General features: G+C 39.6%; 1 protein-coding gene across 1 annotated transcript in view; it reads right to left on the bottom strand.

Moving 5' to 3' along the window:
• Positions 1–23,976, bottom strand: part of mrpl39.L (mitochondrial ribosomal protein L39 L homeolog) — a 57,517-nt gene extending 33,541 nt beyond the window's left edge. The window contains exons 1-2 of the mRNA XM_018245967.2: positions 23,782–23,976; positions 21,111–21,317 (exon numbers count right to left, since the gene is read on the bottom strand). Coding sequence (XP_018101456.1) covers positions 21,111–21,317; positions 23,782–23,896 — 322 coding nt within the window. The 5' untranslated portion in view covers positions 23,897–23,976. The remainder of the gene's footprint in view (positions 1–21,110; positions 21,318–23,781) is intronic.
• Positions 23,977–24,280: the final 304 nt, after the last annotated feature.

Below are 24,280 nucleotides of genomic sequence, written 5' to 3'. Positions count from 1 at the left end.
CTGAGCAATTTTACATACATTTGTTTGGGGGATTTAAATTTCCTTAAAGGAACAGTAACCGCAAAAAATTTTTAAACTGTTTTAAAGTGATACAATATAATGCAGTGTTTCCCTGCACTGGTACAACTGCTGTGTTTGCTTTAGAAACTCTACTATAGTTTATATAAACAAGTTGCTGTGTAGCCATGGGGGCAGCCATTCAAGCAGAGGTTACATTGCAAATAACAGATGCAGTCTGTAGAATTACTTTGTATTCTATTACAAAGCTTTTCTCTTACCTTTTTAAGCTTTGAATGGCTGCCCCCTCGCTACACAGATGCCTATTTGTAAAAACAATAATAGTCTTTCTAAGGGCAGAGAAACACACTCAGATTCAGGGAGATTAGTCACCCGGCGACAAATCTCCTGTTCTACGGGCGACTTATCTCCCCGAACTGCCTTCCCGCCGGATAGAATGGCACTTATAGTTTGCTGGTGAGGCAACTTCAGAAAACAAAGCCATCCGAGTGCCATCCCGCCGGCGATTTACATTCTAGCCGGCGGGAGGCAGTTTGGGGAGATGTCGCCCCGAAGTAGAGGCTAATCTCCCCGAATCTGAGCGTGTCTCTGCCCTAAAGCAAACAGAATTTTTACCAATGCATAACAACGGTACATTAAATTGGAATTACTTTAAAATTCTTTTATTTCTTGGTGTTACTGTTTCTTAAATAATTTCCCCTTTTTTATCCAGAGTAAGAGACATGTTTAAATACACTCATAGCTTGTGCTGTCAGCCAATCGGAAGGCCATGTCTGCTCACCTTGCATACAAATATAAGGGCACCAATCATAACTAAAATCATTTACTAAGTAAATACATTATTTGAAAGTTCAAGAAATCTGATTTTTAAAACAGAATTGTTTGTTTGTTTAATGTAAATCATCAGCTCACTATTCCTTCTGCAAGATCTCCCCTATCTCCACTGCAGTTCTAGCTGAGGCAGACATCTTGGATTTCATTGGCTCCTCCTACCTATATCTTCCCAGCCAACAACAGCTCTGAAATCTCGCACATGCTCAGTTGAAATTCCTTGGTTGCTTAGCAACCCTTCTAAGCCATTATCAAATCAGCCAAACCTGTGTGTTAGCTGCTGTTCAGTAGTGCTGCCACCTGCTGGAAGTTAGTGTGTGCCGTTCATTTGCATAATAACATCACCAGCGGGGGACAAGATAGGGAAATCTCCTGATACTTCTAGTCGAGGAGTTTACTAAAACAAAGCATTCTGGGTAGAATACTCAAGGCAGTGCTACAATCTGAGCATGCTCCAGAAATTTGCATATTAGAGTCTCTGTTATAGTCACAGTATGGCCTCCCTCAGTGAAAGAACCCATTTGACAAAGTATCTATGTAGTATGATTAAACGTCTTTAGATTGTACTGGTCAGATTGTTAATATGTGTTTGATTTTGGCTGTGATAGGTGCCCTTTAACGGCAAGCAGGAAAGCCTGCACTAGCAGCAGCACCCAAAATAAAAGCAAATTCTCCTAGTAAATCTCACTCCCATTAACAGCTTATCCTAAAAAGTATCCAGCGACCCAGTGCTCACTAATACAGAGAGATGGACTCAAACACTCCCACTCCATAAACATTATAAATTCATCCATATAAAAATCAGCCTCCAGTAATAAATGGCAGATATCTGCGCTCCTTCAACTCCTGCGCGGCTGGCGTGATTCCCAGAAGTAAAACAAACACAACAAGAGGAGCCACCACTATAGTATGTAGTACCATAGAGACATCAATTTTTTTTTAGAAGCAGCCAGAAACTGCGTGAAAAGCTGTACAGAGGGGGGAAATGTATAAACATCTCATTTATATCCTACAGCACTGTGACCATTTTATTTAAAGTTCTATCCAACAAGAACTCAAAAATTCAAGTTTGCCTATTAAAAAGGTAATTCAAAGCGATATACATTCATTAAGGACATGTAAAGCCTAATAGTCGGACAGGTTTGGGCCCACTTCCACACCATCTTTGTGGGCCACAGATCGGTTCGGGTTGAACCTTACCATGTACCCACCCAGCCTGCAACATTACTATGCCCTGCTTCAGTCTCCAGTTGGCGCTTTTTATAGACATGTCCTGCATGCTCAACCCCTTCTGTGACATCAGAGCCAGCTGATTTAGGTCTATAAAAACAGAGGAGCGATGGGTAAGGGTCGGGTGCAGGTGGTGAAGTGGCAGGTTAGGGTGCGGATGGTGTGGGTTAGGGTGCGGGTGGTGATGGGGGGGTTAGGGTGCAGAGGGTGCAGGTGGTGAAGGGGCGGGTTAGGGTGGTGAAGGGGCGGGTTAGGGTGCGGGTGGTGATGCCGTGGGTTAGGGTGCTAGTGGTGATGCCGTGGGTTAGGGTCACATCATATATCTAAATATATCTAAAATCCCTGCAATAAATCATCAATATCCGGTATGCCAGTTCCAATAAAGAAGTCTTTATGGGTCACCGATGACCACAAATGAAGTGCAGGAATGTTAAATTGAGGTATTCGGGTCAACATGATCTCTTTGCACTTCCGTATAGTTACACTCTCCACCGTTTAGCCCTAACTGCCTCCTGTTCTGCATTTCATGCAGTTGCGACTATTGATGATAAGGAACCCTGAAGCTACCACCACCTCTGTACCAGACAGTAGCACCAAGAGGTCTTTTCAGACCCCTTTCTGATGATCTTCTAGGCTGCAGTCAAACTACTCCCTGGTTGGTAGGGTTAGTGACCCTAGCAACGAAATTCCAAATCTAAGAGCTACAAAGCAACAAAGAGAAAAAAAGTTAAATCAAAATATTACAGTCTACGCCATGCTGAAAGTTAATTTTAAGGTATAGATTCTCCCTGAAATTTCCAGGCGCGGATTTAATTACATCTTCCTTTAATGAAATCTGAAAAGCGTCAGCCTCATCAGGCTGTTTGTTTTGACAGGCCAAATAATAGGAACTAAAGCAGCAGGAATTTAAATGTTATTGTGGAAAATTAAAAAAAAAAAACTACCAGCTGAAAAAAGACACAAGTCAGAGAATTTGTAATTAGACTATTTTGCTGATGGTTATAATGAGTAGTGTCGGGCCCCTTCAAACGAACGCTGAGGGGGCTTAGCAGGAACCGAGAGCAAATCCATACATGGAAGGAAGGGGTGCCAAACAGTAATGAAGCTCACATCTGGGAATGGCGGAGATCTCAGCATAAAATCCCCTCAGGGCTGAATAGCAGAAAGGGGAATTTAATAGACATTTATTTATCACAAGAATGAAAGATACAGACAGAGCGGGACGGAAGGAATTTGCACACGAGCAGCGAAAATGCAACAAATGAATTAAAAAACATTTTTGATTTTTTTTTTTTTTTAACTTGAGGCTTGTGTTATCGTTATCATCATCATCATCATCATCACTTCTAAATTACCAGCATATTCCACAACGCCACAGGCCGACCCTAATGATCAGAATTTAATTTTTTACCAGGCAGTAACCAATTAGTGACTTGAAGGGAGGCCACATCGGTCATAACTGTTGATTTTGAAACTCAGCTGAATGCTGAGTATCAATTGCAAACTCACTGGACAGGTATGTCCCATGTGGCCCTCCTTAGACTCGCTGACTAACTCATAGTTAGAGAGCTGAAAAGCAGGAAGTAGTGTTCTGTTCTGTTAGACATCCAGTCACTCCAGCCTTTATACATTAAATTTTTGACTAAATATATAAGAAACATTTTTTATTTTGCACAGCCTATTTACCCAGTTTTTATTTCTACAATGAACAGTTCCTTTAATAGCGCAGCCTCCCACGTGGTCTAATAATTGACAGCCTTTGGTAAGAGGGCAGGTATACCCAACCCAAACATAAATATGTATAATTAATGCAGGTCCGCATATTTAACCAGGCGGGCTCTGTAGGAATTCGGCTTACTTTTCACATTTCAGACATAATGATAAAAATATCAGCGGCTGATTTACGGAGATTTAATGTTTTATATTGCGGCTGTACAGATCAGTCGTAAACGCTGCTTTATCACCGTCTTTCCTGCCGAGCGAAGGCATTTATTAGTGCCTTTCCATAAAAAGATCTCGCAAATAATCCCCAAAGGCAGGACGACTTGGACGCACGCAACTGATTGAAGTGATTGCAATTAAAGAAAGAAAAAAATAACTGGCGAGCAGAGCGGGTTTGCTATATGGTTAACGAAAATTAAATTACAATTTAAATTGCATTTTTTTTCTGTTAATGTTCTTTTAATTAACCGTTGCTACCGAATTAATTTGGAATTATTATCAAAAGGCCGGTTAATTGAACTCTGATCACGTAACATGAAGGGGACCACCGGTGTGATGTGTTCAGCTGCAGTCGCATTTCTACAGGTCAATGAATCAATGGAATTCCAATGTACCGGAGGCTCGGAGAGGGGCATTGGACTGGTTTCATAATGAGATGGGAGTAATGTGAAATAAACTAAGATTTACAGACCCAAAACACTTGTTTGCCTCCCTAAAAATCCTGCAACGGCAGTAAGATGACGTGCTAATATATCTGTCATTGTGTTGCAAGGTAAAATAGGCCATGAATGCATTTTGGACCACAAAGGGGGCTACTGAATGCATAGTACAGGTATAGGACCTGCTATCCAGAATGCTTAGGACCTGTGGTTTTCCTGATAATGGATCTTTCTGTAAGTCGGATCTTCATACCTTAAGTCTATTAGAAAATCAAGTAAACATCAAATAAACCCAATAGGCTGGTTTTGCTCCCAGGATTAATTATATCTTAGATGGGATCAAGTACAAGCTACTGTTTTATTATTGCAGAGAAAAAGGAAATCATTTTTAAAAATTGGATTATTTGGATAAAATGGATTCTATGGGAAACGGTCTTTCTGTAATTTGGAGCTTTCTGGATAATGGGTTTCCGGATAAGGGATCCCATATCTATATCTGAAAAGCACTGGGTTATGGAATCCCATACCTACAGGTCGTTTCCCTGGTGGCTCAAAGCAGGGGCCAGATGAGGTGAATGTTCACATCCTATCTTGACTACTGCTGTAACTTTATCACGGTACCTTTTACAGGAGTAGGAAAGGAAAAATCAAATTGTTTAGTATTTTAGATTCCCCCAAGTTGCTTGCGTTTTAATTTGGGTTTGTTCTCCTCTTCTTCTAAAAAGGCCAGGATACACTTCTGCCGCCATTTTCTTTCTACCTTCTCTCAGGTGTACCCTGCTCGACTTCTAGTAGGGCACATGCCCAACACAGAAATTTTGAAGAATAGTGGTTGAAAAAGATAAGCACCAGTCTGGAGTAACCATGTAGATGTAGAACCTCTAGGGGGTACCTAACAACTTGGCATCCCCAGTAGAATCCTGCACAGGCTTGGGCACCTGTGGAATATCCCCAAAGCTCTGGGTTTCGGGCAGGAAGCTCCAGACTCCCTGACCTTCGGCACTTTGCAGATAAGCCACCTGGATACCCCCAGCTAAAGTGCAAGACTGATCCCTCCCACTATCCACAAGTTTTTTTCTTCCTTACCCTTTTGAAATGGCGCTGGATGACATTACTTCCGGTTTCTTGGGTCCAAGGACTCCAGGTCTGGCCGACCCAACCCGTCCAGGACTGTATCCCTCGTGATAGCAACAAATGTGCCAAGATCAAGAATGGCAAAGCACTAACTATACGTAAGCCCCAAGGGCTTGTAGCAGAGAGATACCTATGGATGAAGCATGTGGATGGCCCTCCTACGGCCCCAGGAGTCAAAGATCACTTCCTGTTCTGTATACTCTAGCGATAGACAACAATTACCGTATATTATTCATATGGAACCTTGTTATGAGGTTATGAGGCCTGAACAACAACAAAGATTGTGAGTTTTTTCAAAAATAAAGTGGTTAAATGTTCAAATACATTTATTAGGACAATACAGCTGAAGGTCTAACACGTTTCTTACTCAAAGGCTAATGGGCACACCCCTGTAAATTTCTTATATAGGGGTTGAGACCAATCACAACAATGTGTATCTCAACCAATCACAATTGTGAAAACAAATTGCCAATCCACCTATATACATACAGACTTTTTCATGGTGAAATACAATATAAAAACAGGAATCCCTGGCACTCGAAGGCTGGCGCAAGCAGGGACAAGCCCTTGCGTGTTTATTAGCAGAAAGTGCAATGTTTCGGGGTTATTGCACTTGCACTTTCTGCTAATAAACACGCATGGGCTTGTCCCTGCTTGCACCAGCCTTCGAGTGCCAGTGATTCCTGTTTCTACGTCTATTTGGAGGGTGCCGATCCCTCCATCACCCTGCACCAGGCATCCATTTTTGTAGGCCAGGGTGCACGAGAGGAGCCTTCTTTTAGAAATACAATATAAACCCACACAGAGTCAACAAAAAATACAAAAATAAATCATGAAAGAAATATTGCATAGTCAAAACAATTAGCAAAAAAAGAAAAGTGAAAAATAAGAATTATAAAAAGAAATAAGGAATAAGTAAATGAATAACCATCATTTACTTATTCCTTATATCCTTAAGTCTGTATGTAAATAGGTAGATTGGCAATTTGTTTCCACAATTGTGATTGGTTGAGATACATGTTGTTGTGAATGGTCAAACCCCTATATGAAATGTACAGGGGTGTGCCCATTAGCCTTTGAATAAGTGCCCCAACAGGCATGAAACGCATTAAGTCTTAACCTGTATTGTCCTAATAAATGTACTTTAACTTTTAACCACTTTTTGGTTTATTATTTTTGAAAAAACCCACAATCTTTGTTGTTGTCCTATATACCTGCACCCATACACTGGGTGAACTGTGAGTATGGTTTTCCTCTTTATTGTATTCACTTTTGTTTGTTATTGTTTTTGCATTTATTTTTGTTAGTGCTAAAACTGGCTTTTTGCACCATTTTCGTAAATTGCTATGGGGCCTGCACCCCAACCAGTCTAAAAAACCACAGGCAAGGCATTCCAAGGAAAAGAAAAGCCTGAAACACAGAATCTACGATGCTTCCGCGCAATCTCTGCACTCTAAAGGTCACATCAGGAGAAAGTCCCGAGACAATATGCAAGATTAGCGTAAATGGGACTAAAAATAGTTTGGGTTCAATTAACGGAGTCGCTGCATCCAATTATTCCTTGCACATAAACCAAAGAGAACACACACATGCGTGGCCCCTTTACTATTATAAACATAATTTACCGTGTTCTCCCAGCAAATATTTCCTGCTTGTCGTAGGAACACAGGAATTGGGAGAAGCCTGCAGGTTACTGGGGTAATTAGTAAAACTTGCTCATTACTTCTAATGGCTTCCCAGCGACGGAAACAAAAACAAAACAAAAAAAAAATCCTAAATGCTTTGGGGCAACAATTTAAATGAACATAAAAGTTAATTGCTCTTTTCAGGTGGAATTATTTTATCCCGTGACCCGTAGGCAAACGCTCTCCCGGAATCTGTCACATGAAACGGAACAATAATATAAATTCATGTAGCGCTGCTGGAGAGAAGGCGCTTTGATGTGAGAAGGGATGGGGAGAAGCTGTCAGTATCCCAACCTCTGTACACGTCAGCTGTCTCATCACCCCCTTAGGGAAAAGGCAATTATCTCCGTGCAAAACTAAATGACCAACTCCCCGCAGACTGATATGGAAATCAAGTAACTACATTCATTTTCTCCTGTGGGTTTTATTATTCATATGTTTTATTTATATGTCACTGACCTATTCTGCAGTGCTTCACAGAGATTATATATACAGTAAAACTCTTTTTGCATCCCCTAATTTTAAAGGAAACCTATACCCCCAAAATGAATACTTTAGCAACAGATAGTTTATATCAAATTAAGTGACATATTAAAGAATCTTATCAAACTTGTATATGTAGTTAAGTAAATATTGCCCTTTTACATGTTGCATTCAACCACCATTTTGGGATGGTCTGTGTTTTGCCTCAGCGATCACCTGACCAGAAATACTGCAGCTCTAACTGTAACAGGAAGAGGTGTGAAAGCAAAAAAAACAGAACTCGGTCTGTTAATTGGCTCATGTGACCTTAGAAGTTTAGTTTGTTTGTGTGCACCGTGAATCCTACGATTACAGGGGACAGACCGTATTTTTTAAAATGGCAATTTTCTATTTATTATTACCCAATGGCACATACTACTAAAAAAATAAATTATTGTGAAAATGGTTTATTTACATAAAGAGGGGTTTTACATATGAGGTGCTTTATGCAATATCTTTTTATAAAGACCTACATTTTTTGAGGGGTATAGTTTGCCTTTAAGTATTCTTTAATTTTTACATCGTTTTTGTGATCCCACCTACATATTAAGCATTATAAATTTCCGTGATTTTACATTTTCCGTGATTTTACACTATTTTATTTTGTTCCCCTGAAAAACGTAAAATGGGGATTCTACTGTACATATATCAGTGCCCTAACCAGTGGAGCTTACAGTGTAAGGACATTCACACACTATGGTCAGTTTTATCAGGAGCCTGTAGGGGTAATTTACAATGCAGGACGCAGAGAACCAAAAAAAAGGCCATAATAATGTGAAAGTTGCGTCAGGCTTTTTTGGAATACATTAGACAGTGCTTAATCCAACAACAGCGCAGGCTAGTTGGTTCCTCCTAAAGGAGAAGGAACAGTTCATTGGGGGGCGCCAAATGTTAAGTACCTGCAGTTATTATAACCCTGGGTCACTGCTCTGATAGTTGAAAATGGCAGTTTTCACAACGGAGCAAACTCCTTCCTGCTCCTTTCTTCTTAAAGGAAAACTATACCCCCAAAATGAATACTAAAGCAAAATATAGTTTATATGAACTTAATTGGCATATTAAAGAATACAAATGGCTATATATGTTTAAGTAAATATTGTCCTTTTTCATATTTTCCCTTGAGCCTACATTTTATGATATTCTCTGTGCTGCCTCAGAAATCACCTGACTAGAAATACTACAACTCTAACTGGAAGAAGTGTGGAAGCAAAAGACAGAACTCTGTCTGTGAATTGGCTCATGTGACCTAACATGTTTGGTTTGTTTGTGTGCACCGTGAATCGCACGACCCCAGGAGGCGGCCCTTGTTTTTTAAAATGCCAGTTTTCTATGTATGATTACCCAAAGGCACATACTACTAAAAAAGTATATTATTATGAAAATGGTTTATTTACATGAAGCAGGGTTCTACGCATTATATTTTGAGAGACCTACATTGTTTGGGGGATATAGTTTTCCTTTAAATTGAGTAAAAAAAGCCTCCCTTTAAAGGGGAAGTAAAGCCTAAAATAGAATAAAGCTAGAAATGCTGTATTTTGTATACTAAACATAAACATGAACTTACTGCACCACAAGCCTAATCAAACAAATAACTTATTCTTTCAAAGTTGGCCACAGGGGGTCACCATCTTGTAACTTTGTTATACATCTTTGCAAGACCAAGACTGTGCACATGCTCAGTGTGGTCTGGGCTGCTTAGGGATCGCCATAAATTATCAAAACAGCACAAGTCAAAAAATATCTGCCAGAAGCCGATACAGCAAGACTGATTACTAATCAGAATATGCAGACTGATCCGAGTCCTGTGTTGTCATGTAATCTAATGTGGATTTTATAGTTTTTGCATTGTTTAATGCCAACTTTCTCCAACTCTACAGAACCAGTGGCTACAGCAAAATAATCCTCCAAATAGAATCCCAGTTTATCTGTTTAAATCTGGTTACATGATCTTTGTCCCTGCAGCTGAAGTTGGAAACAGTAAACGAGATGTAAAGGAAAAAATAGGATCCAATACAGATATCTACACAGTCGTTAACTGCTCAACAGTGAGACAAACAAAGCTGCTTGAGTTCTGCATGGCTGGGAAGTAAGGCGAGGGCTCCCCCTGCTGTTCATAAGTATGATTATTTCTAGGGATGCACCGAATCCACTATTTCGGATTCGGCTGAACCCCCAAATCCTTTGTGAAAGATTCAGCTGAATACAGAACAGAATCCGGGGTGGGAAGGGGAAAACATTTTTACTTCCTTGTTTTGTGACAAAAAGTCACATGATTTCCCTCCCCACCCCTAATTTGCATATGCGGATTCGGTCCGGCCGGTCAGAAGGATTCGGCCGAATCCTGCTGAAAAAGACCGAATCCTGGCCGAATCCCGAACCGAATCCTGGATTCTGTGCATCCCTAATTATTTCCCTACACAGCAGATAGGGACCGTCTGACAATTCGTATCCGCAGCAGTAAATGAAGGGAGAATTTTACTGCATACAGTCAGGTTTCTTACAAAAACAGTACACATTTTTTAATAAATGTATATGGGATCTTATTTTTTTTGCCTTTACATGCTATTAAACGCTATTAAAGGACAAGGAAAGGCAAAAAAAAATAAAATCCCATTTTACTTTCTTTAATGAAAAAGAAACCTATCTCCAATATACTTTAATTAAAAAATGTGTACCGTTTTTATAAGAAACCTGACTGTATGCAGTGAAATTCTCCCTTCATTTACTGCTGTAGATAGGAATTGTCAGAAGATCCCTAACTGCTGAGTAGGGAAACAATCATACTTATGAACAGCAGGGAGAGCCCCCGCCTTACTTCCCAGCCATGCAGAACTCAAGCAGCTTTGTTTATGACGATCCCTAAGCAGCCCAGACCACACTGAGCATGTGCACAGTCTTAGTCTTGCAAAGATGTCTAACAAAGTTACAAGATGGTGACCCCCTATGGCCAACTTTGAAAGCATAAATTATTTGTTTGATTAGACTTGTGGTGCAGTAAGTTCATGTTTATATTTAGTATACAAAATACAGCATTTCTAGCCTTATTCTATTTTAGACTTTCCTTGTCCTTTAAGCATGGGTTGCCAGAGGCCACTGAAGAAAGAATCAGCGGAAGAACAGGATGGCTCTGTGGTAGTCTCTCACAAGTATCCCAGTTCTGTGCAGTTCTCAGCAACCAGAAGCACCGGCCCCATTTTAAAGCCAACTAAATGATGTCATTTTGTTTCAAAATGCTAATTTGGACACTACAGGGCACAATATCATTTAAGTATATATATTACTTATCAGTGTCATAACACAGTCATGACTATGAAGATTTTCATTCATCAAGGTCATGGTATATCTAAGTAATTTAAAAAACTTGGCACGTCCAGTTGTTTTTTGAATTACTTTTATTAGATATAACACATTCATAACAAATCAAATTGTTCTGGTTTGTGTGGGCAAATAAATAGAGAATAAGTTCAAATATTATGTTCCCATCTCTCTGCGCCAAACACATTCTTTTTTCTATTACGAAGCCTCACAATTAACCTCAGTTATAACAATGCAAAACTGGCAATCAGCTGCCATTATGGGTAACCTTGGAAGAATACATGAAACATCCATTAAATGTAGAAAAAGGAGTATCTATAGTTAAGATAACACGACAAAGGGAAACAATGTCAGGAACCCGACGGAGCGGCATGGATAATAAGCACTAGACAATCGTTTATGGAATACTGAGCATAAAGAGCTTTCACTCCTCTATATACCACAAGGAAATTATGGAAAGGGGAGTAAATCAAGGTCAGATTCTTGATTCGCTGACTTTAACTGGCTGATGGGAGGGGTAACACTTAGGGGGTTTATTTATCAAAGGTCGAGTCGAGTTTTAACAAAAAAATTTGAGAATTTTTGGATTAAAAAAAAAAAAACTCAAATTTTTTTTGCAAAAAAAAACTAAACTATTTGCGATTTATTATACCCCGAAGCGGGAAATAGCTTGAATCTGAAAATACTCCAGCTAAAACCTGGCAGGGTAACGTACAAGTCAATGGCAGAGGTCCCTTGAACCATTTGAAGATGTTAAAGCCTTCATGATGTTCAAGTTTTTCCGGTGTCTTTCGCTCAAAACCTCAATCAATTCAAGCAAATTGAGGTTTTTTTCCCCCCGTGGAAAACTCAATTAATTTGAGTTTTCCGGTTCTTCCACCTGAATTCGCTGATTCAAGTTATTTCCATTCTAGTTTTTTTCTTAAATTAGAAAAACATTCAAGTTGTGAGTTGTCGAGGTATAAAAAAAAAAAAACCTCACAAACCTCTAAAATTTGACCTTTGATAAATAACCCTCTTATGGGGATTATCAGTTATCTGATCAAAGTCCCAAAAGGGCAGTTCTCACCAATGGAGCCTTAGAGAGCACCGTTTGTGCCAAATTCAAATATCAGATATCATGAATTTGCTGGCAATACATGAACATATGGTATTCCAGTTTGGTGGATATGACCTAACTGCCCCAATATCATCACATCTATGGGCAGCGCTTCAGCCGATCCACACAGATTGTATTTACTGCCCTGGCGGATCACACTCTGTTTAGAGTTAGACCAGGGGTCCCCAAACTTTTTTTTTTTTACCAGTGAGCCACATATAAAAAAGTTGGAGAGCAACATAAGCGTGCAAAAAGTTTCTGGGGGTGCCAAATATAGGCTGTTATCGGTAGCCTGGCAGCCTACAGGAGGCTCTGTTTGCCAGTACACATGGTTATTATGCAATTAAAGTTTTCCTTCAAACTAGGAATTGAAAAATAAGCACCTGCTTTGAGGCCACTGGGAGCAACATGTTGTTCACGAGTCACTGGTCGGGTTAGAGGGACCACAATTTATTCCCAGTTCCTTTAAAGAGACAATTTGCAATAGGTTTTCATTTTTTATTATTTGTGGTTTTTGAGTTATTTAACTTTTTATTCAGCAGCTCTCCAGTTTGCAGTTTCAACAATCTGGTTGCTAGGGTCAGAATTACTCTAGCAACCATGCATTAATTTGAATAAGAGATTGAAGTATGAATAGGAGTGGCCTGAATAGAAAGATGAGCAATAAATGGTAGCAATAACAATACATGTGTAGCCGTACAGAGCATTTGTTTTTTAGATGGGGTCAGTGACCCCCCATTTGAAAGCTGGAAAGAATCAGAAGAAGAAATAATTAGAAAACTATAAAAATTAAATAATGAAGACCAATTAAAAAGTTGCTTAAAACTGGCCATTCTATAAGATACTAAAAGTAAATGGATATTCAAGCATTTTCTGCTGTTATTGACAGGAATCTTACAAGATTATGTCCAATGAACCAAACAACAAATAATCAATTGCAGGATGGGAGCAGAGATGCTCAGGTACTGGGCCACCAACAGCAGCAGCCAAAACGGTCAACCTGATACAAGTATGAGACTGGTTATCCAGAATACTCAGGATCTGAGGTTTTCCGGATAAGGGGTCTTTTCCCATACTTTACAGAACATCTGCTAAAAAATCATTTAAACTTTAAATAAAACCAATATAATTATTTTGCCTCCAATAAGGATTAATTATAACTTAGTTGGCATCAAGTACAAGCTACTGTTTCATTACTACAGAGAAAAAGGAAATCATTTTTTAAATTTTGAATTTTTTGTTTAAGATGGAGTCTATAGGAGCATTCCTGTAATTTGGAACTTTTTGAATAACGGGTTTCTGGATAATGGATCCCATACCTGTACTCTTGAGTGATGTGGCAAATTGGGTATTGCTAAATTGTGCTTTTTTTATTGAAAGAAGCTGCACCACTTGCCATACACAGCAGTTCTATTAAATGACAGGTGAATATTTTAAAGGAACAGTTCAGTGTAAATATAAAAACTGGGTTAATAGATAGTCTGTGCAAAATAAAAAAAAATTCTAATATAGTTAGTTAGCCAAAAATGTGGAGTAACTGGATACCTAACATAATTGCCAGAACACTACTACCTGCTTTTCAGCTCTCTAACTCTGAGTTAGTCAGTGACTTGAAGCGGGTTACATGGGACATAACTGTTCAGTGAGTTTGTATTGTTCCTCAGCATTCAGCTCAGATTCAAAAGCAACAATTATGACCGATGTGCCCCCCCCAAGTCACTGATTGGTTACTGCCTGGTAAGTGGAAAGCAAGAGAGTCGCAAAGAAGGAAGCAGTGTTCTGTTTTGTTAGACATCCAGTCACTCCAGCCTTTTAATTTTTTTTTTTATTTTGCGCCAGTTTTTATTTTTATACTGAACAATTCCTTTAATCAAAAGCTTTACTTCTCCTTACAAAGACGTGACAATTGTTTCAGCTGTGGTACATTGCAATAGTGTTTAATTCTGGCTGCACAGCCTGCAAACTCTGGAGCTAAGCTTATCATGCTCACTGGTACATATGACCCATTTTGATGGTCCTTTCTTAAAGGGATACCGTCATGGGAAAAAAAAATCAAAATGAATCCGTTAATAGTGCTGCTCCCGCAGAATTCTGCACTGAAATCCATTTCTCAAAAGAGCAAACAGATTTTTTTATATTCAATTTTGAAATCTGACATGGGGCTAGACATATTGTCAATTTCCCAGTTGCCCCAAGTCATGTGACTTGGGCTCTGATAAACTTCAATCACTCTTTACTGCTGTACTGCAAGTTGGAGTGATATTATCCCCTCCCTTTTTCCCCCCAGCAGCCAAACAAAAGAACAATGGGAAGGTAACCAGATAGCAGCTCCCTAACACAAGATAACAGCTGCCCGGTAGATCAAAGAACAACACCCAATAGTAAAAACCCATTCGGTTACATTGAGAAGGAAAAACAGCAGCCTGCCAGAAAGCATTTCTCTCCTAAAGTGCAGGCACAAGTCACATGACCAGGGGCAGCTGGGAAATTGGCAAAATGTCTAGCCCCATATCAGATTTCAAAATTAGATATAAAAAAAATCTGTTAGCTCTTTTGAGAAATGGATTTCAGTGCAGAATTCTGCTGGAGTAGCACTATTAACTGATGCGTTTTGGAAAAAAAAACATGTTTTTCGATGACAGGATCCCTTTAAGGTATCAGATCATAATGCCCATGTCCTTACAGCAAAGATCCACCTGTGTACTTGGCCTCCCATAGGGAAAGCAAACCATAGGATTGTTTTTATTTGATATATAAATAAATATACATTAAGGCAATGGCCAGGATATGTGGCCCCTCTATTTCCATGACCTATGTTAATGTGCAGCCCTTTCAACTGCAGTTAAAATACAATTCCCAGCATGCCATTTATAGTTACACAGCAACAGGAGGGCCACAGCTTGACCAACCCTACTAAGATCAAAATACAAGCAAAAAAAAAAAAAAAAGATTATGTATTTTGTTTGATTTTGTTTTGGTATATTTCAATATATTCAGTGTATTTTTTATTTTTTTTATTTATTTTGCTTTACACCAAGACACACACAGCTGATATAAAACCCATGGAAGACAAGCTCCCTCTAGTGTTATTTCCTTGTCGTTACTGGAAATGTTCTGCATTAGATAATGAACAGAATAGTGAATGTACATGATGTGCAGCATACAAACACGACGGGATCTATGGTCAAACTAGGATATATGCATAAAGCTTTCTGGATATTGGGTTTCCAGATAACAAGTCATTTATAAAGTGGCGATATAATCTGCAGCGCTGTACAACAGAAAGAAGTAAAAAAGGGCCCAGCTCATTAGAGCTGCTCACCCTTAAATAGCACGGTCTTATTATTAAAGGGGTTGTACACCTTCCAAATACTCTTTCAGTTCCACTATTTTCTGATTGTTCACCAGAAAAAAAAACACTTTTCCCAATTACTTTCAATTTTTTTTTTTTTTTTTTTTTTTTTTTACAGTTTATCCAAAATCTAAGTTTAAAGTTTAATGTCCCTGACTCTGGTGTTTGAGTCTGACAGCTCAGTAAGTCAGTTAAACTGTTACAATTATGCAACATTTATTTGATCCATTTTTCAGCAGTACTTCTGAAGTATTAGCAACTATTGTATCAAGTCTAACAGCTGCCTGTAATGAAACTCAGGGATTCTGCTTTGCAGGGACAAAGATTAGAAATGTATTGATTTAGAACAGTTACAGAGTCGGCGACCACCCCCCCCCCCCCACACTCATATCCGCTTTAGATTAGAAAGACAAAAGAAGGTGAAAATTAAACTTTACATTTCAATATTAGGAAGAAACGGTCACACATAGAAAATAGAAAGTAATTGGAGAAAGTCTTTATTTCTGGGGAACTATCTGAAACCAACCATCCTGCTTTGACCGGCGCATGCGCAGTAGGAGCATTTCGCTAGTACGATCTACTGCGCATGCGCCAAAAGTACATTGTGACTTTTGGCGCATGTGCAGTAGATCCGTACCGGCGAAATGATCCTACTGCGCATGCGCCAAAACGCCGTTCAAAGCAGGAAGAAGATCGCGTGGAAGAAGATGTCGTCTGTGAATTCCCTGGACTGGACCTGCGCAGAAGGGTAAGTAACAAGTTAGGGGCATTTGCCCAGCGGGACGGGTAGGCCAGGGGGAGGAGGGAGGGTGGGAAACACACGGGAGGGGGGAGGGTTTTTGCGCCAACTAGGTTTCCTTCCCCTTTAAGCACAAAACCTCATGTACAACATTTCTACCTACTTCTTTAGAAAAGCTTTAGTTCTCCTTTAAGTGACTGGAATATGAATAGGAGAGGTCTGAATAGAAAGATGAGCAATAAAAAGTAGCAATAATAATACAGTTGTAGTTTACAGAACATTTGTTTTCAGATGGGGTCAGTGATCCCGATTTGAATGCTGGAAAGAGTCAGAAGAAGGGGTCAAATAATTAGAAACCTATACAAAATAAATAAATAATGAAGCCCAAATGAAAAGTTGTTCAGAATTGGCCATTCTATAATAACTAAAAGTTAACTCAAAGGTGCATCACCCCTTTAAGAGATTTTTTTGAGTCGGAGAAAACATTTGAGAGAATTCCAGAAATTGGGTGCAGCCCTAGCAAAGTCTTGACTGTGAATACGTGAGGAGGTAATGAGAGAAGAGTTGAGAGACAGGTCATAGAGGAGCATAGTAAGCGGTTGGGTGAGTATCTAGAGGTGAGTTCAGAGATGTGGGGCGGGGCATAGTTAAAGGGCATGTAAAGTCTAAAATAGAATAAGGCTAGAAATGCTGTATTTTGTATACTAAATATAAACATGAACTTACTGCACCGCAAGCCTAATCAAACAAATCATTTTTGCTTTCAAAGTTGGCTACAGGGGGTCACCATCTTGTAACTTTGTTAAACATCTTTGCAAGACTAAGACTGTGCACATGCTCAGTGTGGTCTGGGCTGCTTAGGGATCGTCATCAGCAAAGCTGCTTGAGTTCTGCATGGCTGGGAAGTAAGGCGGGGGCTCCCCCTGCTGTTCATAAGTATGATTGTTTCCCTGCTCAGCAGTTAGGGACCATCTGACAATTCCTATCCACAGCAGTAAATGAAGGGAGAATTTCACTGCATACAGTCAGGTTTCATATAAAAACGCTACACATTTTTTAAAGTAAGTGTATTGGAGATAGGTTTCGTTTTCATTAAAGAAAGTAAAAATGGGATTTTATTTTTTTGCCTTTACATGCCCTTTAAGAAGTGCTATGAATGTCAGAGTCATTAATTTGAATATTATTCTGAAAGGTAGTGGAAGTCAGTGCAGGGAGTGCATAAGTCTAACAGAAGTGTTCATTATGGACTGGAGAAGTGACAGTTCGTGAAGCCAGTTAATACAGAGTTACAGTTATCAATGTGAGAAACTGAATTAGAGTCTTTCAAGCACCTTGGGTGATAATTGTATTTTAGAAATATTTCTTAGATGACATGATTTAGAATTGTAACTTTACTACACAGGTCCAGGAAAGGGAAAACAGGATCCTTGGCAGAGAGGGTGGTGCAGTGCTCAAGGGATTGTTCTCAGTTTTCACTTAGATTGGCTTCCCCTGTGGCTGCACAGCAGATCAAGTAAACTATAATAGTGTTTCTCAAGCAAACATTAGTGCAGGGAATCAGTACCTATGAAATAAGTTTAACCACTTTAATTTTTTTGGTGTCAATGTTCCTTAAAGTTTATGGAAGGGTGATTTGGAATGTAAATTAACATTCACTACACTTCACTCAGAGGAGCTTACAATCTAAGAACCCGATCAAGTTCATAGGTCATTTAAAAAAGGCATTCACCCTTTGATTAACTTTTAGAATGACGTAGAGAGTGATATTCTGAGACAATTTGCCATTGGCTTTCATCTTTTAATATTTGCGGCTGTTGAGTTATTTAGTTTTTTATTCAGCAGCTCTCCAGTCTACAGTTTCAGCAATCAGGTTGCTGAGGTCCAAATTCCCCTAGCAACCATGCACTCATTTGAATAAGAGACTGGAATATGAATAGGAGAGGCCTGAATAGAAAGATGAGCAATAAAAAGTAGCCATAACAATACATTTGTAGCCCCCATTTGAAAGCTGGAAAGAATCCGAAGAAGAAGAAGCCAAATAAATTAAAAACTATAAAAAGATAAAAGAAAGGCCAACTGAAAAGTTGGTTAGAATTGGCCTTTCTATAACATACTAAGGGGGTTATTTATCAAAAAACAAATTTATCTCAACATGTTCTACCAAAAACTCCGGTTAAATCTGCACATTTTTTTTCTGCTGGTTTCTTATTACATTGTCCCGAAAATGTGGTTTTCAGGAAAAAATCTGAATTTCATGGATTTTCCACCTGAAAACTCAGATATTGTATGTCTTTTTCCCAGAAACCTCCGAAATCTTCGGGGGTACTGTGCAAAACCCAGCGCACATGAAAAAAGCATTGGGACTTCTCCCATTGAATTATATACAACCTAGACAGGTCCGAGATGCCGGATTTTCTGATTCAGACTTTTTCCATCCTCGAGGTATCCCGAAAAACTTGTGATTTTTTAAAAGTCCGGTTATATACTAAAAAAAAAATCAATTATTTTTCGGGATTTTTGCATTCGGAGTTTAGTAAATAACCCCCTAAAAGTTAACTTAAAAGTGAACCACCCCTTTAAAGGAGACCTATTATGTAAAAAAAACAAGAATGTGCCACTGCATTAAACTCTTTAAGATATAGAAAAAGACACAAGTTCAACTTTTGCCCAATAAAACAAACAACCAAATCACTTGCTTCCCATGTTGCCTTTGAAACAATGCACAGAAACAAGACTCAGCTGTAAAACAGATATGAATTCTCATGTGTAAATTGATGGTGGAAAATTGGATCAGTTAGGACATGAGCTTAGAGGCATGCTCATTAAAATATATTCAGATGCATAAAAAAAACCTTAAACTGTAAATCTGCATGAGTAAATTTGCTTGAAGCAGGAAAAAATATGGAGGAAGCATTTAATTGCTGTCTGTTTTGAATTTTTTGGGGGGGGTTTTAAAAAATGTACTGAAGTTGCTTTAATTGCCTCCCTCTGGTATTTCCCAGTCTTAGTTCAGTAAGTTACAATGCCAGCTCTCTAAACTCAAGCAATCTGCTACATTAGTTGATACATTTCTTTGGTATAACAGCTGACTTTATGAGTGAGCATGATCGGTAGGGGCTCAAGCTGCTGATGTTAATAGATGTTATCACTTCCCTGCCCCTTGGAAGCATGAATAGGTGAAAATGGTTTAAAGGAAATGTCAAGCCGTTTTTTAATTTTATAATGTCTGTGTAGCCTACCTTAACCCCAGTTGAACCGCATTATTTTCGCATTGAAAAACGCTTCCACTTCCCTGCACCGATGCAATGTTCACCTCCCTGCACATTCATTAACCCGGCGGCCATTTTTTCTGGGTTGCGCTCTTCCTGTTAGCATTGCGCATGCACTTACATGAACTTATGAGGGCTTTACAAATTAATTTTAAATGAAATAAACATATAATTGTACAAAAATAAAAGGAGGATTTCATTAAGCACAGTATGCTGTATTGGACTTGCTGATAACTTACATAGTTATCCTGGTGGCAGTGAGATAGTTAATGTCTCCGCTCTTGCTCGCTGCAGTCAGCATGAAGAAATATGTGCTGGAAGTGGGGGAGCGGAGAGTTAAAGCATGCCAGAATCAGGTCCCTATAGCAACCACCAACGCTATTTTTCTATTGGCAGATTGAAGACACAGGCGTGTCTTCAGAGATTTTGCCGAAGCTGATTAAACTCAACTGCGCATGTGCTAGATTATTTTACACAAAAGCGCATGTGCGTATCGCCAAACTACAGCGCACATTCCGAAGGGAGGGGGGAGAGACGCAGATAGTGCAGGAAACAAGCAGGAAGCCGAAATCAACAGAGCTGCTTAGCGGATCTCTTTTCAAGGACTGGAATACTTGGTATGTGAACAATGTTATGAGGCATTTCACTGATAAATTTTTTGTTGTAGGGGTTGACATGTCCTTTAACTTAAAGGGGAACTATCGCAAAAAATGTAATATTAGCTTCAGCATGCTGAAATAAGAAACTATCTAAATACAATCAATTAATTCTGTACCATTTCTAAAATAATCAAGTTTATCTTCACTATTCCTTTCTCAGCATCTGTTTCTCTTCATTATCTCTTCATTCAGGAGTTGGGTGTCAGATGAATGATCCAATATATCTTATAGGGGGGCTCCTTTTGCCTAGAAGATGTATTAGACTCTTATTAAAATCTGTCTACATGCAGGATTTGTGCTGGAATCAGTTATTTGAGTGAGCTCTAATACATCTGCTAGGAAAGGAAGCCCCCCTATAAAATATATTGGATCTGTCAATGAATATCTGACACCCAACTGCTGAATGAAGACAGAATGAACAGAAACAGATGCTGAGAGAGGGATAGTGAAGATAAACTTGATTATTTCAGAAAAAATGCAGAATTTTTAATTGATTGTATTTAGAAAGTTTCTTATTTTGTTGTGAGGAAGCTTATATAAATTTTTCAAGATAGTTCCCCTATAAAAAAAAATATTAAAAAAACTGAACTTTAAAAAAAATGTTTGGAAGGTGAACTGTGCCTTTAATTCCCCCCATAAATTCATATTATCTAAGAATTTTAAACCCAGACTATAACCTATAAGGAGAAAACAGAGCGTCTGCACAATGAATTTAGCTAAGTGCCTCAAATTGAAATAGAGGCAACTCCGTGTCTGACTAAGGTGCCTGTGCCCGTTATTACCCACACTGGAGCCACATTCAGCTCCCCGCATTTACATGCCCTCATCACTATAACAGCACCAACAATCTGTCAGTCCGGTGTCTGTATAACTTACGCATGGCACAATGATACGGCGTTGACTGCCCTTTGTTCATAAGGCCCACAGCTCCATGATCCCGCTTCCCAACATGCTTCACTTCTATCTTCTCAACGCGTGGGTTCAAAGACAGCTGGCGCTCCTTCTCCTTGTTAAACAGCTCCGAGCGCATCTTGGAGATTTCGGCGGTAGAGAGTCTGGCAGCCGGAACTGTGGAGTAAAATCCTAGAAACGGGGGAGAAACACTGCATTAGATTTTCATTAAGTGAAAAACCATAACTACAATACTATCTCATTCTTGTAGGGAACTTGTGTGCACTCATTTTAATGTATCACCGGTGAGATCCAATCATTAGCCAAGGAGAAATACGAAAGGGCAAACGCATTCTGAACTTACAAAGATGCACTTCCTTGAATTAAAGGAGAACTAAACCCTTAAAATGAATATGGCTACAAATGCCACATTTTATATACTAAACTTATTGCACCAGTCTAAAGTTTCAGCTTGTCAATAGCAGCAATGATCCAGGACTTCAAACTTATCACAGGGGGTCACCATCTTGGAAAGTGTCTGTGACACTCACATGCTCAGTGGGCTCTGAGCAGCTGTTGAGAAGCTAAGATTAGGGGGCGTCGTAAATTATCAAGCAGAAAATTAAGTTGGCCTGTAATATAAGCTGATGCTACAAACTGATTTTTAAATTCTTATGCTAGTTGCACTGGTTTCTGTGCTGCCATGTTGTAATTATCTGTATTTAATCAGTCTTATATTGTGACATTTCTATTCTATGTGTACTGTATATTGTGAGTGGGTCCCTAAGCTCAGTAAGTGACAGCAGCACAGAGCATGTGCAGTGAATCAGCAGAAAAGTAGATGGGGAGCTACTGGGGCATCTTTGGAGACACATCTTTACTGCTAAAGGTTTAGTTGAGCTTTATTTCTCCTTTAGAAAAAGCATATAAATGGAACTATAAATATAAACAGTATTCACGTGTTCAGCCTGAATTTAATAGACACCCTATGGGAGGTGAAGGTGGCACTGCAAGGCTGGGGGTGAGCAACAGGGATCTTAGGGAGGGCCATAGGAAAATTGCAATATAAAGTAGGTGATTCCCAGTTAAAGGGGTGGTTCCCCTTTCAGGTAACTTTTGGTATGTTATGGAATGGCTAAAATGCAAATTGAAGAGCTGCTGAATAAAAAGCTAAATAACTCTAAAACCTTAAATAACAAAAAATGTAAATCAATTGCAAATTGTCTCAGAATATCAGTCACTACATCATACTAAAAGTTATCTCAACCCCTTTAAACACGTGAAGGTAATTAATTGAAAAATTGCAATAAAAACCTGTCTGCATCCCCACGAATACAGTGTTCCCTGTGTTTGGCAGCTTTGTATTCATGAGAGAGAGGTATGTAGGCACAAACTCACTGGCCAGCGCTGGGGGGTGGCAACAAAAGGGGTGGTCTGTGATGTAGGAGGGGCGGGGAGGTGACCAGAACTATGACATCACAGGCATTGCTGGAGGATCAGGGAAGGAGAAAAAAAAGAGGAATGTGAAGTTTGGGGCAGGTTCGATGGCTTAAGGGGGCAAGCAAGGGGCTGAACTTCAAAGTAGTACAGATTGAACGACGAACTACATTGCAGGCGGGGTCGGACTGGCCCACCAGGATAACACCGGTGGGCCCTCATGCTGCTAAATATTTGGCCTATTTCTATGAGAACAAATAGACTAAAATGATGGAATGATAGGTTATAGTATGTAAAGAAAAGAGACTAGGGAATAGAGGTTGAGTGAGAAGAGGAAGAATAATAGTACTGAGAGTGGGCCCCTGGTCTAAGATTACTTAGTGGGCCCCTGGTCAAAGGTTTTTTGGTGGGCCCCTGGTGTCCCAGTCCGACACTGACAGTAAATTTGTAATACTGGTCCCAGCTGTGGCAGGTGTTTTACCGGCTGGGTGGCAACCTTATCTGCCATTCTGCCCCCTTACTCAATGTCGGACTGGCGCACTGGAATACCAGGAAAACTCCAGGTGTCAGTGGGCCTCATGCTGCTAAACTTTTGGTCTATTTCATGGCCATTTCCTATTCTATGAGAACAAAGAGGCCACATAGATGAAATAATAGATTACAGAATGTAAAGAAAACAAACTAGGAGAATAGAGGTTGAGTAAGGAGATGAAGAATAATAGTACCGAGAGTGGGCCCCTGGTCTAAGGTTTTATTGGTGGGCCCCTGGTGTCCAAGTCCGACACTGCCCTTACTTATGTGTCATTGAGACGTGAAAATTAGTGGGCAAGGGGCAATCTGTAAATGAACCCCAGACCCCAGTGTGTGTTAATGGGGCACAAGGGGATAGTCTACATTGGATCAAGTTTGAGAAGCTGCCTTTTCTAATAAACCTTGTAATGGAGGTTGGCCAAATTGCCAAATTTAACCAGGGGGTCCCTATGTTCACCATTATTTCATTTACATTTATTGGGGTTTATAATATAATCAGGACAAGGGGCACCAGGCATTACAATATATTACCATCTAACAACTGATAACACAAAAATATACAGCTATGGAGTGTTGGGGACTCGCACAACTAATGGCCTTTATAAACAGCTCTATGTGACTGATATGGGACAGTTATTACTAAGCCGGGAGCAGAGTGTAGGAGACCACCCCGATGCCCCGCACTTACTGCCACAAGCCGCACGCACAGCGCATCTTCCTGCCATATTCAGGCTCATCCCGCTTCTCAGCAACAACAATCTTCCTCCAACCAAAGTGACATTCAGAGCCAGAGTACTTCTCATAGACACGTGCGTCCTCCGCCAAATCCTTCCCCCACCAACAGGGAAATGGAAACCACGCTATTGGTTCCCTATCAGCAGCGCTGCGCAAAGACACCAGATGGCGCGCTTTCCCCTGTCATTCGTAAACCAACGGCACCACGTGACAAATCACGCACAATTTGGCGGCCATTTTTGGTAAGGGCAAATATCTACAATAACCATTTTATTCGTCAATGCATTTAAATTAAACCAGTGTTGACTGTATATTTGGGCTATTCCTGTGTTATATAGCGTGGGAGGCAACATTTTGAATCGAAATATACTGTACTGGAAAGTTGCTGCTGCGAGTAAACAAACACCAGCCCTTTCTCGTTTATATAGTTTTATTATATTTTATAATCGTTC

Source organism: Xenopus laevis, chromosome 2L (assembly GCF_017654675.1).
Source record: "Xenopus laevis strain J_2021 chromosome 2L, Xenopus_laevis_v10.1, whole genome shotgun sequence".
Classification (NCBI taxonomy): Eukaryota; Metazoa; Chordata; class Amphibia; order Anura; family Pipidae; genus Xenopus; species Xenopus laevis.
This window is presented reverse-complemented; position numbering and strand designations above follow the sequence as displayed.